This window comes from Gymnogyps californianus, chromosome Z, assembly GCF_018139145.2.
Source record: "Gymnogyps californianus isolate 813 chromosome Z, ASM1813914v2, whole genome shotgun sequence".
Classification (NCBI taxonomy): Eukaryota; Metazoa; Chordata; class Aves; order Accipitriformes; family Cathartidae; genus Gymnogyps; species Gymnogyps californianus.
Genome location: NC_059500.1, coordinates 60,711,034 through 60,727,626, shown reverse-complemented (window position 1 = coordinate 60,727,626; position 16,593 = coordinate 60,711,034). Strand labels below are relative to the sequence as shown.

Sequence of the window (16,593 nt, the reverse complement as noted above, 5' to 3'; positions counted from 1 at the left end):
GCCGCGACGCTGCGCTCTGCGGGGCGGGGGGACCGCGGCTGCCGGCGGTGGGGCATGCGAGCGGCGTGGCTCTGAGCCCCCGGCCATGGCTGAGAAAGTTTCGGCGGCTCCGGAGCGGCCGCGGGCCGCCGGCCACGTCGGCTCCTCTTGCTCCGGCTCCTCCTCCGGCTCAGAAACTCTCTCCGAGGAGGGGAGCCCGGCGGCGGCGGGGTGGCGGCGGCTCCCGGCGGGGCGGCGGCGGCGGGGCGACTGCGGCGGCGGCGGCCGCCAGGCGAGGAGCGGGGGAGCCCCGGCGGGCGGGCCGAGGACGACGCCTCGCTGGAGGAGCAGGATGAGGAGGTGCGTGGGGCCGGGGCGGCGGCGCTTGCTGCTCCCTCCCGGAGGCACCGGGGGCGCGCCAGGAGCTCCCGCTCGGGGCGGCCCGCCCGGAGTGGGAGGCGGAGGTGCCCCCCGCGGCGGGGAGCGGCTTCGTGCCCACCAGGCTGCAGCCCCTTCGCCTCATATCCCCTGCTAAACCCGGGGCGTTCTTGTGTCTGCTCTCCCGGCTCTGGCCCATTCTGGCTGCCGATAGTGAGAGTTGGGGGTTTTTGTACGGATGGGGTGTTTTTTGTTTTAAGAAACCTTGTTTTTTCTAGCGTGTCACCTTTGGATACCGTTGCTCTAAAGCAAACTCTTCAATGTCAGACGGAAGTGATGGGCAAGCCCCTAAACTATACTAATGCTCTTCGGAGAGCTGATGACAGGCTGTGGATTATGGAGGAGCTCTGTGGGTGATAGATCTGTAGCGTGATACGCGGATACGCGTGCTTTTCGCTTCCCGTCCCTCCCCTCCTGATCTAGCTGCAATACCTTCTAACGGCACTCTTAAACAAAACGAAACAAAATCCCCACTATGTTACAGTAAAGTGACCCTTTTGTGTCTGAGACTTTTTTTTTCTTGTTGTTGCATGGTGCACACTCCTTAAAGGTATTTCTTGCCGTGATCCCCAAACCAAGCGCGTTGTTCTGTCTGGCAACTGCTCTGTTTCGCCTCTGTATGTAATCTCTTGTATGCCTTAGTTGGGTGGCTGACTTGCCTTTTGTTGTGGTCAACTTTTTAATTTGCTCTTAGGTGGTTCTCTATTCTGTGCCTTTATGCGGCTGGATCTGCAAAGGTTTTTTTGGGAAACTTTGGCATTTTTAAAGCAATATCTGCAAAGTGCTGGCTGAAGTTATTTGCAACTAGTTAAGCTGTGGTTGCCGGGAATCTTTCCCTCCACAGTAATGGCTGTTTATATAGCTCCTGTTTTCCCCTTCATTCCCTGATGCCTCCTCTGTTGAATTGATAGAACTGTAGGACAGCATGGTGAATTGGATCTAAATATAACTTTCTTTACACCCCCCCCCCCTTTTTTTTTTCCTTTAACTAGTCAAACTTGGACCAGGTTCCTGGTCTGTTTCAAATGCATGAGCCCACAGAGGGTGGAATGTATTTTACAGCGAAGTGCGTTTATGATAGTAGTAGAATGAATGTGGATATAGCCACATAATTTATTTTTTTTTATAGAGATGTGAACTTGCTTTATTCACTGAGCTGAGTAGGAGCTCTGTAGCTGCTGTTAGCATGGTGCTCACTGGTGGGTAATTAATATATCCTTCTTCTCGGCAGGTCTTGTATGTGTGGGCTGGGGGCTGTGCTTACCACAGCTATGTGGTGTCTAGTTGGTTTGATGCTCAGCTGGTAAGCCTGCAAAATACTGTGCAGAAATACACAAAGGCTGTCTGTTTAGTTAGCTGAACTCACAGCTGCTGGCAGACCAATTAGCTCCTGGTTAAGGCTGGTTATTTCTGTGTGTGCTTTGGAGGTAAATTACAGGCACCTTTTGAGTTGAAAGTATAGGGAAGGTAGGCCCAAAAAGAAGTCAACATTGCATTCACTGGAATTTGGAAATTCTGCATGGGCAATCTGATACCTCACTTGCAGTTAGTAATGCTAGAAGATACCAGCATAAACTCATTTTAATATAGTGGGAAAGGTTGCTTAGAGTGTGCAGCCTTCTTCCCTCCCCTTTATTCCCCTCTGCTAGATTCCTTCGTTATCTGAAACCAGTCTTTTTTGTCTGTGTTTTTTGTGCTTTGGTTTTGCCCATCCTTCCATTTCAGTGTAGTCAGTACTTGCAGCTGAATTCCTGCCTACCTGCAGAGCCACCTGACAAATCCACCTGTGTAATCATCATTTTTTTGTCCAAGGACACCACAATGCATTAGAGTGCAGAAATAAATGAATACATGTTAATTTAAAACTGAGAGAGCATCTATGTTACTTGCACACTGAAACCCTTAAGGGTAGTGGAAAAAGGCAAGACTAAAGTCTAAGATGAATGTACAGACGATTTCAGACTTTCTTTATGTGCTACCTGCCAAAAGTGTAACACTGAGAAGTGCTTGCAGATGCATTTTCGCATTGACATCCCATCTAATTACTGTCAAATAATGAAAATTTTGATGTTCTCTGCAATGTTCTGTTTCTGAGTTCTTTTGGTTTTATGGATCCCCAGAGCTTGATCCTGCTCTTCCAGGTTTTGTTTCTCCTCTTGCCCTGTCCTTGTTCCTGTTGCCAACATAGCAGAATTGAATCTGTTGTCATGGCTGTTCAGTATCCTTTAGACAGCAGTGAAGCAGATTGTCCTGATACCTGTCTTGCTGCTACTTTAGCTGTCAGTAAATTCTTCAAAGCCATGACATAAAAAGTATTTCAAACTAAATCTATAAATGGGTAATTAGAAAACATGCATATTTTCCCATACGCATTAGTACTTCATGTGGTATTCTAGTAGAACTATTTATTCTCCGGTGACGTTGTGTAAGACATACTTGACAACTCTGACCTTGTCTCCTCCTAGACCTCTTCTTTAGACTAAACAACCCCAGTGGCTTTAATCTTCCCTAATAGAATATGTTTCCAGACATCTGATCATTCTCATTGCTGTCTTGTGGACTCTTTCCAGCTGGTCACATATGTCTTGAAGCATGACATCAAAAAACAGGATGCCACACTCAGATTTAGGCCTTGCCGGAGCCGACTAGAACAGAAAGGTTATTTCAGAGGTCTCTCAAGTGGTGTTACTGTTTACATAGCTCAGACTGCTCTTTTACAGTTTGTGGTCCGTTATGAGTTTTATGTCTTTTTCTGAAGAATGATGGGAACATTTCTACTCTACCAAAAAGAGTAGAAGTGGAAGCTTGATGACTTGTCTTCTGAGTATCACATCTGAAAGAGTTAATTCCTGGAGGCGAGTGGGCAAGGGATTGTCAAGGTGGGAAGAGAAGGTACATCACTTTTTTTTTTTTCCTGTTATCATTACTTCATCCTACTGTTCCATAAACTTCACCTTAAAAAAAAAAAAAAAAAAAAAATTACAAAGTAGCCAAAGAAAAGCGGTATCTCATTTCATGTAAGCAAGAACAAATGATAGTTTACAACATTACAGCCATCAGTTACTAAAGTGTTTTTGGTGTCTTACTCTGGGATCTTAGACACATGAGAATTAAACATGGCTTTAACTTCATGTGGGAAGTACTTTGCTTCTGGAACATCACTGCATTGAAGTGCTGTGGATAGCAAACACCTCAAACTCCAATGAATTCAAGCAGATTATTTGCTTATGCTCTTGTGAGGCGAGTGGCTAACTGCTGACAGAAGCAGGCAGGATGGGATTGCATGGTGAAGGGCACTCAAGGCAAACACTACATAGAGGATGGCTCACTGCTTTCCTGACGCAGCATGATTGTTTAGTTTTTTAAAGATTATTCTGTATTCTCTTTAGAACTCTTCTTGTTGGAAAGAGTGCTTTACAGACTATCAAGGGAGGAGTTGAGGCTGGGCAACAGCATGTTTTCTGTTGTAATCTGGCTGCTTCTACAGTCTGTGGGTAGTCAATACCAGACCGGGATTATGGTATAAAGGGATAAATGCAAAAAAACCCCAGGATTTTCCCATTTTCCTTTCTGTTGCATTTCTATCTTCTCTACACTAGTCTTCCTTTTGGCAAAAAATGTGACTGTGAGCAGGAAACATGTTTTATGAGGTTTATTGAAGCAAACGGTGCCAAATGTCATTGGCTGCATCAGTTTCTCATTCAAAATGTTTTACAGTCTTTCAGTCCAGCACGGGATATGCTTTTTTTGATGGTGGCTTCCAAATCTTAGGTGTTTTACAGGGCAGGTGAGCGCTCGCTTGGGTTAATCTTGTTTCTTAAAAAGAGGATGAAGGCAAGGTATGGATTCCTTGCCTACATCAGTAATCTCAAGGATCTGAAGGTTAAATTGTGTGTCTTGGAGTGGTCTTTTTCATCTCTCAGCTGACCTACTGAAAGAGTTTATCTTTCTACAAACCTTGTCACAGTAACTGGGAATACGCATTGCTTACCAGAGCAGAGTAGCAAGCCAGGGAGGATCAGTAGTTTTTCAGAGTAATACTTTGTCATATAGCACAGCTGTCTTGGTCTGAAATGGATCCAAAAGCTTCTGAACCTGCCAGTGTCTTCCGAATTACCATAGTGAGTCCTCTTTGTTATTTCAGATGCTTTAAAAAACCCCTCAAACAAAACCACCCACCAAAAAAAGGGGGGGGAAATATGGTATTTTGTTTTCAAATAGGTTCAGTTCTTGCTCTGTAAATTAAATGTTTGGCACTGAAGTGGCTATCAGAGTTGATCCTGTGTTGAAAAGACGATGAGCAACATGAAAAGACAGGATCTATCGTGAAAAATGTCCACTGACCTTTGAAGTTCATTATTCTACATTTTCTCCTACTCTCTAGTTGATGGGTATCATGTATTAGAAAAAGATACTTAACTGCACAGAGTGAGAAGTACAAAAGCTTTTTCTGTTGCTGATAACTCTTTGCCCGAATCTGCCTTCTTGCTGTTTATGTTGCAATCTGTTGTGGCTTCAGGAGGACTGTATGATGAGAATTAATTACCAGGAAGCTAAGATTTTGCCATGAAAGTATTCATAGCAAGGTGAAGAGCATGGTAAAGAAAGTATTGCTCTAAAAGCTGCTCTTTCACACGTTTGTCCTTAAGCACATGTCCACTACAGAGCTACAGTACCTCTAGCGTTACAGGTTGTCTGCCAGATCTTCACCCCAACAAACCTGTAGTACAATTTAGGGGAGGAGTGGAAATCAAAATGCTTTGAGATAAGGTAAGCAAAGAGTGTGTGAAGTGTTGGCAATGTTTACGTGTGCATCCGTGTATAATGGAGATGGTGGTAGTTCTGTCAAAATGTCACTGTGACCTAACTAGTAGTAGTGTTTTTGTTACCTTTCTCTTTCCCCTCCTGCTTGTCCTACTGAAGTACTAATGATGGGACATGCGTAGACCGTGTGGGAGATGCTACAGGTTTTTCTTTTAATTGTTTCAGACTTTCTTGTCTCTGACAGTAATGGATCATTCTCTGTTGTAGCATACCCTGAATGTTACAGCTACCTCAAGATGAATTGCCTAATTGCTAGAGTGTGATCCTTAGATCATACTAAGGAATAGTAATGCAGTCATAAAATGTATACTTCTTAGGGTTAAAATGATTGCAGTAGGATTAAATAAACACTCATCTAGCCTAGAGCAGCCACAAAACTGTTCTTGTGTCACGTGAGCCAGAGAAACAGCATTGCTTTTGTTTTTTAGATATGTTTGTGATAAGTTACCTATAAGGTTAAATACTTTACCCTTTAAGTGTGTAGGGCTGTCTCAACAGTTATGCAAAACACTTTCTTGATTTGCTTTTAGTATAAAAAACCGTATGTTTGTGTCCTACTTTAAACTTCCTGCGTGCAGGATAGGCCTTTAAGGTGCATGCTGATATGCACCCTTATTATCTCAGAAATACACTGGGATGAGGAGAAACACATGGTTGGGTGCTTTATCTAATACAGCTGTGTGCTGTTGCCTGAGGTTTTAGATTACCTGTACAGTAGTAGTGTTTGCAGCTCTCTGGAGCTTCTTTTCAAGACATTTGGTGGGTATAAAAAAGCCTGTAACTAGAGCATCTCCCTTCTCGCTTGGAACAAGTGAAAGCTGAAGAAGCAGATTCATATGTTGAGTTGCATATCTGTTTTCATGTGCCAGAACTACTTAGATACTTAATCTGCCTGGAAGGAGATGGGTGAGGACCTGATAATTACAGTCTTCAAACCAAAATTTGAATGCATTTGCAAAAACGGTTGAGTGGGCCTTTTGCACCCTTTAAATTTTACAGGCAGGAGGACATAGTCCTGAGTAATCTTCAGGATCCCTTAGTATCTGTATGTTCAACTGTGAAATCAAATGTAGAGAAACATCTTTTCTGAAAAGCTGCAGCTCTGTAGGAGGACAGCCTAAGTCCAGTGTAGTCCGCAGCCTTTGACAGCATTTTGGCTAGATGTAAGCTGCTTTGAACTGAATGTCAGTAAACATAACAATGTGGTGTTACTCTAGTACTATGAGGAAGCTCCATATGATGGGGCTGCTTTGCTAGCAGTCACGGCTTGTGTAAAGTTGAGTTTACACAGAGGCATAAGAGTCCTAAATCTTGAGGTATAAAATAAGAGCACTGCCAAGTGCAGTGCAAATGAGAAGATCCTCAAGCTATCAAGCTGAGCAGCTAGATAGCATTTTACTGCAACAATCCATGTAATGGGGTAACTTTCCTCTTGGTTTTGTTGCGTATTATGCACTCTCTCACCCTATCCCCAAAGCACAACTATGGTCTCAAAGATTGCCATACTGAAGCATTAACACATATCAATTACTTGGTTTCTGATCTTGCTGTTTGGGTTACCTGGAGCTGGCAAACATAAACCAGCAATGGGCTTCTGTACAAGGCATGAGAAGAAGATATTTACCCTTATTTTAGAGGCAAAAATCTGAAATGCAGAATTTGGGGACTTACAAAAAAGCGGCGTGATGAATCTGAGAAGATTAGTAATGTGGACAAAGTCTTTCTATTTTCTAAGTTTCTATTAGAAGTTTGAAAAATTCTCTTAGAAGTTTTCTATTAAAGCTTCCTTAGGCAGAATTGCTCTGACATGAGGCTGAAGGTTTTCTCTTATGCCTGATACGGTGAAACAGATGCCTGTTGCTAAGAGCTTCAGTGAGGCAGGGTCTGCCTGTTTTGCTGCTGGGTTGGGAAATGACCTGTTCAGGCTCTGACTCAAGAGTCAGTCACTTTTTAATAGCTTGATAAGTGAAAGAGGAAAGGATGAAGAACAAATATTTTTCGGTTTTTATTTTGTCTCTGTTTTTTTTGTTTTTGTATGGTACCAAGCACAGCGACATTCTAGCTTGTGTTGGGAGCTTCTCAATGTTATGGTATCACAAATAGTACTGTGCATGCTATTGCTAAGCCACTTTAAAAACAGTGATATGGGCTTCAAATACTCTGCAGTCCAACCCCCCCATATTTTTATCATTTGTTGCTTCAGCCTTCAGATTTGTGTGTTTTCAGCTCTTCTCTTGCAGCTGTGGAGGTTAAAATTCTTTTTGAAACAATGTTTTAATAGTTGGGTGGTATTGGGTTTTAAGATGTATGACTGATTAGGGACTTGTGCTTAAAATCATGAAATGCTGGTAGCTCTTTGTGCCATGTGTCCTGGTTTTGGCTGGGATAGAGTTAATTTTCTTCTTAGCAGCTGGTACAGTGCTGTGTTTTGGATTTCGTGTGAGAATAATGTTGATAATACACTGATGTTTTAGTTGTTGCTAAGTAGCACTTAAGTTAAGGATTTTTCAGTTTCCCATGCTCTGCCAGCAAGCAGGTGTGCAAGAAGCTGGGAGGGAGCACAGCCAGGACAGCTGACCCGATCTAGCCAAAGGGATATTCCATACCATAGGCTGTCGTGCTTAGTATATAAACAGGGGGGAGTTGGCCAGGAGGTGCGGATCACTGCTGGGGCATTGGTCAACAGGTGGTGAGCAATTGCATTGTGCATCACTTGTCTTTTCTTGGGTTTTATTTAACTTTTTTGTTATATTCCTTTTCATTACTATTATTATTATATTTTTATTATTATAATTTTTAGTATTATATTTTATTTTACTTCAGTTGTTAAACTGTTCTTATCTCAACCCACAAGTTTTACCTTTTTTTTTTTTCCCTCCTCCCCATCCCACTGGGAGGGGGGAGGGGTGAGCGGCTGCGTGGTGCTTAGTTGCTGCCTGGGGTTAAACCACGACACAGTGGTAGAGGGAAAGGAAAAAAGATGCAGGTACTTTAGGATAAGCTAGCTTAAAAGGTGAAAAACGTTGGGGCAGTGTTGGCAAACAAACTCTGCTTTGAAATCAAGCCAGGAACCTGTCTTAGCTTTTGGTTTACTGAGCCGAGTAAAGTTTTACTTATCCTTTCCTAGCTGAAAGGGATGCTCTCATCAAACTGAAACTCTCATCATCCCAGCTGAAAGACTGTCCTGCTCCAGCCAAGGAGCAGTGGGATGAATACCTTGCTCTCCTGTACAAATGTAACTAAGCTGATGAATTTGTGCTGTTCAGAGGTGAATTATGAGTATGTCAAGGGTTAAAGCTCAAGTGTTCTGCTTTATAAATAGCCTGATAGCCCTTGCCACAGATTTCTTTACTGAGTGCCTCCACATTTCAAGTGGGAACCAGGGATGAATGCAATACTTTTTTCTTTCTTAACTGATATCACCTACAGTCTTGAACTAGAAAAAGAGAAAATTTTTTTGTTTTTCTGATCAAACAGCTCTGGAAGTGACTTTCGGGAGAAGTGAAAAAAGAAAGAAGCCGTGTACAACCTACAAAAACCTCTTCCAAAATTAAGTGTGGATGAAAATAACTGGTTATGGGATGGCAACCTGTATAGCCAAGAAAGTTGAATTCCCTGTTGCCTGTCACAGAAACTTATGTATTAGACGCATTTTGCAATGTTTTATTGTAACTGTGTATATCTCAATATATCCTTTTTATTTTTATTTATTTATTTTTAATTGCTAGAGGGTAGTGCTTGTATACTGAGTGACAAACTTCCTTTGTGAGGCCATGCTGCCATGCTAATAAGACTGTATAATTAATTGCACCTGGACTATTAATGATCCCATTGTTTTTAATAGCCTAGCAATCCTGAGGAAGAGCTGTGGGTGAATGGAGCAGATGAACTCCTGCACTAAACTGCTAACTTGATTTTCATTGTTACCTCAGGAAACTTTTACTAGAATGTAATAATGCTGTAGCTATGGCTCAGTGGATGCTTTCATTGTAAAGCTGTTATTCAGGCCATATAACAAAAATGTCTCGGATGTCTTTCATGCTGTGTTTCAGGTTTTGTGCGTAGTATGTGACAGGGAAGGGCAGGGTGAATTGTGCCTGATACATTTTGTTCTGAGCTAGCTAACAGAATAGATTGTTTACAAAAAGTCACAGGGAAATCCTTTAGCTCAGTTGGGTCTTTATGGTTTTGCTAAGTAGATGGGCTAATGTAAACCTTCTGGATGTGTTTTAACCTGTTATCAGTGGTTCCTTCCCCTTCTGGTTTGTTCAAATACTGGTGATGTTAACACATTACACCACTGGAGGACATGTTCCAAAGTTAAAGATGCCACTGATTTCCTTGGAGCAGCTCTGCATCAAGCAGAGTACTGCGTATTGAATTGGATGTGCATACTTTTAGAAAATGTGGGTCTGAGTTACAGACTGATTAGCTGAAACAGCAAGGAGGTAAACTTGGGCATATCACTTACTGGTCATTGCAGAGTGGTGACAGTCATTGACTTTCTTGAGTTTCACTGAGTTCTTGAGTTTGCTTAACCACAGACTGTGTATTGGAATTATAGTGTGGGCTCAGGATTGCACTGAATTCTGCTGAGGGAGTGTATATGTGCTCACACTGAGTATCTGTTAAGGTAGTTGCATGGCATCTGGTCTTCTCAGAAAGAAGACCTGAGTTAAAGAATATCAATAGTGGTTTACAATGCTATCACTCTATGCTGAGTATTACCTTCCCTCCTGGCACCTGTTCTTGTGGTCTGCCCTGGTTTGCTTCCATCCAAACTCAGCACACTTAGTTTTAAATTCTCACCAGAGGTAATAACTAGCAGCTGAAAATTGAAGCAACTGAAACTTTAAGGGTTACATTCAGACAGCAGTGGTCCTACAGTTAAAGTAGGAGAATTACAGGTAGGGTAAGGATGTGAAAGGAGGAGGAGAGAGGTTTGGTTAAGGTATAATGATGAGTACTAGGGGAAAACCTTCTCCATAGTGTTCAATAACCTTTATGCTTCTAAGTATGTTACTAGTAGCATTGTGTTAACAGGGCCATTAGACACGAAGGAAGAAGTATGTTAAAAATACGTAAAAACTTAAAGCCACACAGTTAGGCACTTCAGGTGTAAGCTTGTTTGAGGGTGAGGACAAGAAGTACGTCTGAACTTCGGTATGTCGGTAACCACTCAAACAGCTGGGATGTGCAAGCCCTGCTGTTACAGCCCTGCGTTACCTCACCTGCATGCTGCCTAAGAGAGCAGCTGTGCCAGGAACTGGGGCATTGTGCCTTGTGCACAACAGAGGAATAGCCTCACAGCTATATGCGCCCTGGTGACTTACAAGCAGGTAGAGACAGGTTTTATAGCTGTAGGAGCTAAAGCACTTTCATTCCAGGTCTGCTTTCCCAATATGACGCTCATAAGCAGTGTTTTTTGGCATGGTAATTAAATTAAGAAAAAAGTAAATTGCAGAAACTGCAGATGACAAATGTAGATATATTAAGTCATGGATCTGTCACTGGAAAACAAAGACAGAATTGGAATTAGTAAGCTAATCACTCTGAGGACCTGGGCTGTTATTCAGGACAAGTTGGGAACATTTTTCGAAGTAAATGTGTGTGCTAGTGTCTCACCTATAGCTAGTTGTTGTTACTGAAATCTTGCATGCTTTTTGAGTTTCTTTAAAACAAACAAAAACCCCTGCTATTATGAACAAATTACTTTAATGCTAGTGGTCTACCCATAATTACATTAATACCTTTCCTTTAATTCTTTTCATTTGGGAGCTTTAAGAGATTGTGTTGCAGGAAAGTTATTTTGACACTAAAACTTCTTGTGTGCAGCTTCTGGAAAAAGGATCCTACAGTTGTCTGATGAACCCGATACGAAGACTTTTCACAGAAATCTTGTTCCTACAAAATGAACAAGGCAGCAGAAAGAGCCTTGCCTACATAAGCAAGTAACACAATGCAAGGGGAATGGATTTGTGGGGTAAAATTGCTGGTGTTGAGGACAGTGTTCACAGTGTATGTGTTTCGGGGGAACTGACTTCAGACCAGCCCTAGTCTGATCCCAAGGGGCGATGACCTTGTATACTGCCAGTTGTACAGGAGCTGGGTATGCTTCAGGGCTTGTCAGAAGGGCAGTAGGAGCCTTGCTGGCTTGGGCACTGATAGTGTTGCCCCCAGATCAGCCCAATTTAGCCACCTGAAGTTCTTGGTTGGTGCCTGGCCAGGTTTTTCTAGTATGTGTTGAGCTTCATGCAGCTGTTGATTCATGGACTGTTTTTTCTGGATGAGCTTAAGTTGAGTGTGTCTGCAAGAGCTGCAGTTGCAGCTTTGGTTATACTGTAAACGTAAAATCATTTCAGTTGAAATTTCTGGCTGGGTGTGGTGGTTTTCATTAGTTGTTAATCCCTCTGTCCTCATTGATTATTGCTGAGGTAATGTGCTTTCATGAGAGAATTAACAGGTGGTTGATGTGTTAATCCTTTCTGTTTAGATTTGAGTTTGGTAATCCACCTTCTAGATGTCTTCCCTGTCTAAGGCTGTGATTTCTGTCTGCCTTAATTTTTTTGAATAGGAACTTTCTTCCTACATGCAGTTACTGCTTGGCAGCTTCTTCCCTATGTTTAGGTATAGTCGCTTCTAAACAGATTTGCCTGTCTCCTAGGAGACAAAGCAGTACCATTGCGCATTATTTTAATCCTTAAAGATGTTATACGTACATAAATAAACATGGAAAAAATACATAGTCTTCCCGATACTTTAGAGGGTGTGGACAAGTAGAATGGCTTGGCCTGTTTTCATCTCTGATGGTACTGCTAACAGATGCCTCCTGCAGTTTGGTATCGATAACTGTGCAGTGTCTGTACTTGTTCAGATAGCATCCAAATAAAGCCAATTAAGCTGCTTAAATAACCTGTGGGCAAAAGACATTCCCATAACAATAGATATTCGTCTGCTCTAAATATAAAGCTAGGTCCCGAGGTTTAAGAACTCCACTGAAACAATGCAGTTTTAGTGCATGTGTATAGGAGATATTTGGTCTTCAGTGGGTTAATGATACTTATGTACCAGAAACCTTCAGAAGAAGCTTCTTGAATTTGTTTTTGATGTTACGGAGCATATATTGACAGAAACTGTACATAGAAATGTATAGCTGTATTAATTTCCTTTAGTGTTAGGATAATTATGACTCTTCCTGCAAGATTTTTATAAGCATAAACAAACACATTTTTTTAAAGATCCAAATAATATAAGTAAAAGTATGGAGGAATTAACTTTGAAGGCTTTTTCGTACAGACATAGCACTTAAAATAATTCTGGTGACTGCATTCGCAGGTGATGTGGTAGGCCTTCTGAAGTCTCCAAGAGGTGTCCTATACATTGCCGATCACTTCAGCGTGGCTCCTGGGTGTTTGGAGTTGTAGCACAGCACTACACAACTAACCACTAAAGCACTTGGAAAGCTTTTATAATCAGACTTTGTCAAAACTATCATTGTCCGTTTTACTGTGTTGTACTCATCATGCATTGCTCAAGTGCTCTTACCCAGTGGCGATTATCCTTTTACGTGTTTTTATGTGGATGTGCAGACATGAAATGTAAGCCCATGTGCAATGTCACGAGTGTTGGATGTAGATAACACAGCTGAGTTAAGCCTTCATTACTAGGCTCTTGGTTACACATAGCTGTAACACTGGTGTTCTTGAGGCTTCGTTGAATCTGGCTGAAGTTGTCCAAAGAAATGAAGTTCTGTTTTTCCTCTCCGTTTCCCTGGCCTGTGCCGTTAGTGACTGAAGGGTGGCTTTGCAGAGTCCGGCCTCGATGGCTGCAGGCCCAGTCTGCTGACAGTGTCTATAAACAAAAATAAAAATCTGTCTCGCCTTGCAAAATGGTGAGCTGTCTGCCTTCCTCGGCTATCTAAAGCTGGAATCCAGGTTTGGGGCTCATGAACACCTGTGTAAATCCATCGTATTGGGTGCAGTTCAGTAAGCGCATCTCTTCTCGGTGAAGTCCTTCTCAGAAGTTCTTGTTTCCCTTCAGCAAGTACGGTTGTACCAGATGTGAGTGGCCAGGCGCTGGCAGCTGGGGGCTGCCGGGGTCTCCTCTGGGAGGAGAGGCCAGGCGTGCCCTGTGCCAGACACAGCTGGCTCCAGTGGACCCACTGCAGGGCACAGCTGAGCCCCTCAGCCAAGATGGTGGCACCTTGGAGAAAGTGTATTTAAAGAAGGGCAAAATGCTGGATGGCAGTGAGGAATGTAGAGGAAAAAAAGTGTGAGAAACAGCCTTGCGAACAGCAGGGTGGGAGAAGGAGGAAGAGAAAGTGAGGAAGGGACAGGTGCTCCAGGTGCCAGAGCAGAGATTCCCCTGGAGGAGACCATGCTGGAACAGATATCCAACCTGCAGCCTGTGGAGGAGACCACAGTGGAGCAGATATACACCCTGCAGCCCATGGAGGACCCCATGCCAGAGTAGGTGAATATTTGCTGAAGGAGAGCCCATGCTGGAGCAGGTTTATCCTGAAGGACTGCAGCGTGTGGAGGGGACCCACACTGGAGCAGTTTGTGAAGGACTACGCTCTGTGGGAAGGACCCACACTGGAGCAGGTGAAAAGTGTGAGGAGGAAGGAGTGGCAGAGAGGAGCTGTTATGGACTGAGTCCAACCTCCATTCCCCATCCCCCTGTGCTGCTTGGGGGGGAAGAAGTAGAGGAGTTAGGAATGAAGGAGTGAAGTTGAGCTTGGGAAAAGGGAAGGGGGAAGGGGTGGTTTTAATTAGTCTTTGTTTCTCACTAGCCAACTCTAATTTTAATTGGCAATAAATTAAATTAATTTTCCCCAAGTTGAGCCTGTTTTGCCCGTGATGGTAATTGGTAAGGGATCTCCCTGTCTTTATCTTGACCCACGAGCTTTTCCATCTTATTTTCTCCCCCACCCTGTTGAGGAGGGGCAGTGAGAGAGCGGCTGGGTGAGTGGCTGGCAGCTGGCCAAGGCCACTACAGTCCTTAATTTATGTATATAATGCATTTCAAAAACTTTCTAAAAGGAAATTGTCTGAAAAATAGCTGTTACTTGTGTTTAGGTAGATGTAGCTCCATGCACTTTTATCTGACACAGATTGGCAGCTGGAACTCTGTTCAGTTTGCAAGTGAATTTTCTTTTTTCTTGAATGCAGCTCTATAAGCTCAAGCTGGGTTTACAGTTAAGTGCATTTAACAATTCAAACATCACCTCTGGTAACTGATGCTGGGCTCTTGGCTTCTCAGCTATAACCTTTTTCTCTAAATGTGCCTGGTGGTCTTGCCATGTAACGATGCCTAGAAATTAATTTAAACTCGTAGTAATATCTGCATACCTTATGAACAGTAAAGTTGAAACGAGGTCTTGCCTTGTCTGCAGAGCTGTTGGAAGTGACCATTGATGTTGGTTTCCAAATGAACCCAGCTCTTCCATCGGAATATGGAGTGGGTCCATAAGTGTTTGGTTATTTGCAATAGGTATGCAATCACGTTGCTGCTCCTTTGGGGAGGATGATTTCTTTATGCAGCAGTATTTTTAGAGGATCAGTTAGGTTATGCGTAAAATGTTTTTCTAGCTTTTTTCCCCCTGAAGTCCCTGACTGTATATAGGCAAGTGGGTGCTGCTGCTGCTGAGGTCTGTAGAGATGAACGTAAGTGGGTTCAGGTATGGAGCTTTAACAGCTATCCCTGTAGCACTACAGGGTATGTATATCTGTCAGTTGTCACCTCATAAGAATAAAAATCTGTCATTTGAGAAGTGGTAAGTGTAAACAGTAACTTTGATACTGATTTTGTAATATAAAGAGTTACCTTTGAACTGTGTGCGTCTCCAAAGTGGGTTTACTGTGTGGAAGGTAAGACTGATTTTATTTAGGGAGAAGATAAAATAAGTCTATGGATAAGATGGAATACTTACATTAAAAGAGAGCTTGAAAAGATTGCATTATCTGACACGATCTACTCTCCCAGTTACTACTGCAGCCTCGCTGCTGCCTGTTTATTCATCTAGGTAGAGATGTAACTTCTTTTTCTACTATGAGGGGACAAGATTAGGTTAGTAAATGACATCAGTTGAGAAGTCTTTAAAAATCAAATCAGTATTTATAGTGTACCCTTTTATTTCAACAAATATTTTTGTAAAAATGTGGAATTTGTCAAAGGTGGGTAAGTATCTTAAGAGTAGGAGTATGTGGCAGGGGAATGTAGCATTAATTAAAACTTTTTTTACAGTATTTTAGCTTTATGAAGAAAGATTGCCAAGAAAAAGCCTTTAATAAGGTAAAAGTTGAGGATTTGTGTGTTCTGACGCTGGATTCACCAGTCTTCTAATTGCCAAGGTTTTAAGACCTTTTGGTCATCTTAAATCAATCAGTCTCTTTAATGAATGGTTGTGTCTTGAGTTTAGGATTTGACTTGCATGGAGGCTGGAATCATGCTGTTATTTTGTATGAAGGATTGAAAATTCTGGGACTAATTGGATTAAGGTATTTTTTTTACCCAAACAGGTGCGCTCTCAGGAAAGGCACAAGAAACCCATCTCTTTTTCCATTGTTCTGTTGATTCTGAAGTGGGCTTTCTGCACAAGGGCAGGGGCAGGTTTGAAAGCATGTTGCACTAGTAAGCTAAGGGATCTGCAGTGCAGGACTGGTGTTGAGGTTATTTGTGGTATGGTGCAGGACGCTGGCCTGAGGTTGTCCAGTTTGGTGGCTCGATTCCATGTTCACGTGGCATGATGAATATATGTGGCCATGCACCTGGAGTTGTGATTTGCTGCCTTAATTTTGTTACTCTGTGTGTGCCTGGCTTCAGCCTCAAGCACTTACTAGCGTGGCTGATTTATCAGCTGTGTTACGACTCTGGTATAGGTTTAAGACTGTACAGAATTGCTTTTCTAGAGATGGCTTTTTTCTCCCCTGTATTTTTAGTTTATTTTCCCTGAACTAGTTGTTGCTCCTTTTCTCTTGTATGGGTGGTGGTTCTTGCCTTAGTTCAGCCACCAATGTGTGTTGCTTTAGAAGAATCATGTAAGGTCTTTTCTAAGCATTAAAATTTTTGTAACATGGCTTTTATTTCAGAGGTGTGTGTTCAGTTGGATGCTAAAGTTGGATGTCTTTGTTTAAAAGATAATGTACAGGTGAAGAGGTTTTGCAAGTAAAGTAAGAGGTAGCCTGACTACTAAAAACAGAGAGGAAAAAGAATAGTTGGCTTGTTTGCATTGGCCTAATTTAATGTTTTCCATGGAACACTGCTACTCTATCTGCAATATCAGTAGCAAGTTCTTACGTACCCATAAAGTAGATCTTTGAGCAGAAGAAACACAGGAGCTAGTAGACATTT

At 42.5% G+C, this 16,593-nt stretch overlaps 1 protein-coding gene across 1 annotated transcript in view; it reads left to right on the top strand.

Moving 5' to 3' along the window:
* The first annotated feature begins 85 nt into the window (after positions 1 to 85).
* The window catches only part of MAST4 (microtubule associated serine/threonine kinase family member 4), a 293,953-nt gene continuing 277,445 nt past the window's right edge, over positions 86 to 16,593 (top strand). Inside the window, 2 exon segments of the mRNA XM_050913748.1 lie at positions 86 to 185; positions 188 to 339. Coding sequence (XP_050769705.1) covers positions 86 to 185; positions 188 to 339 — 252 coding nt within the window.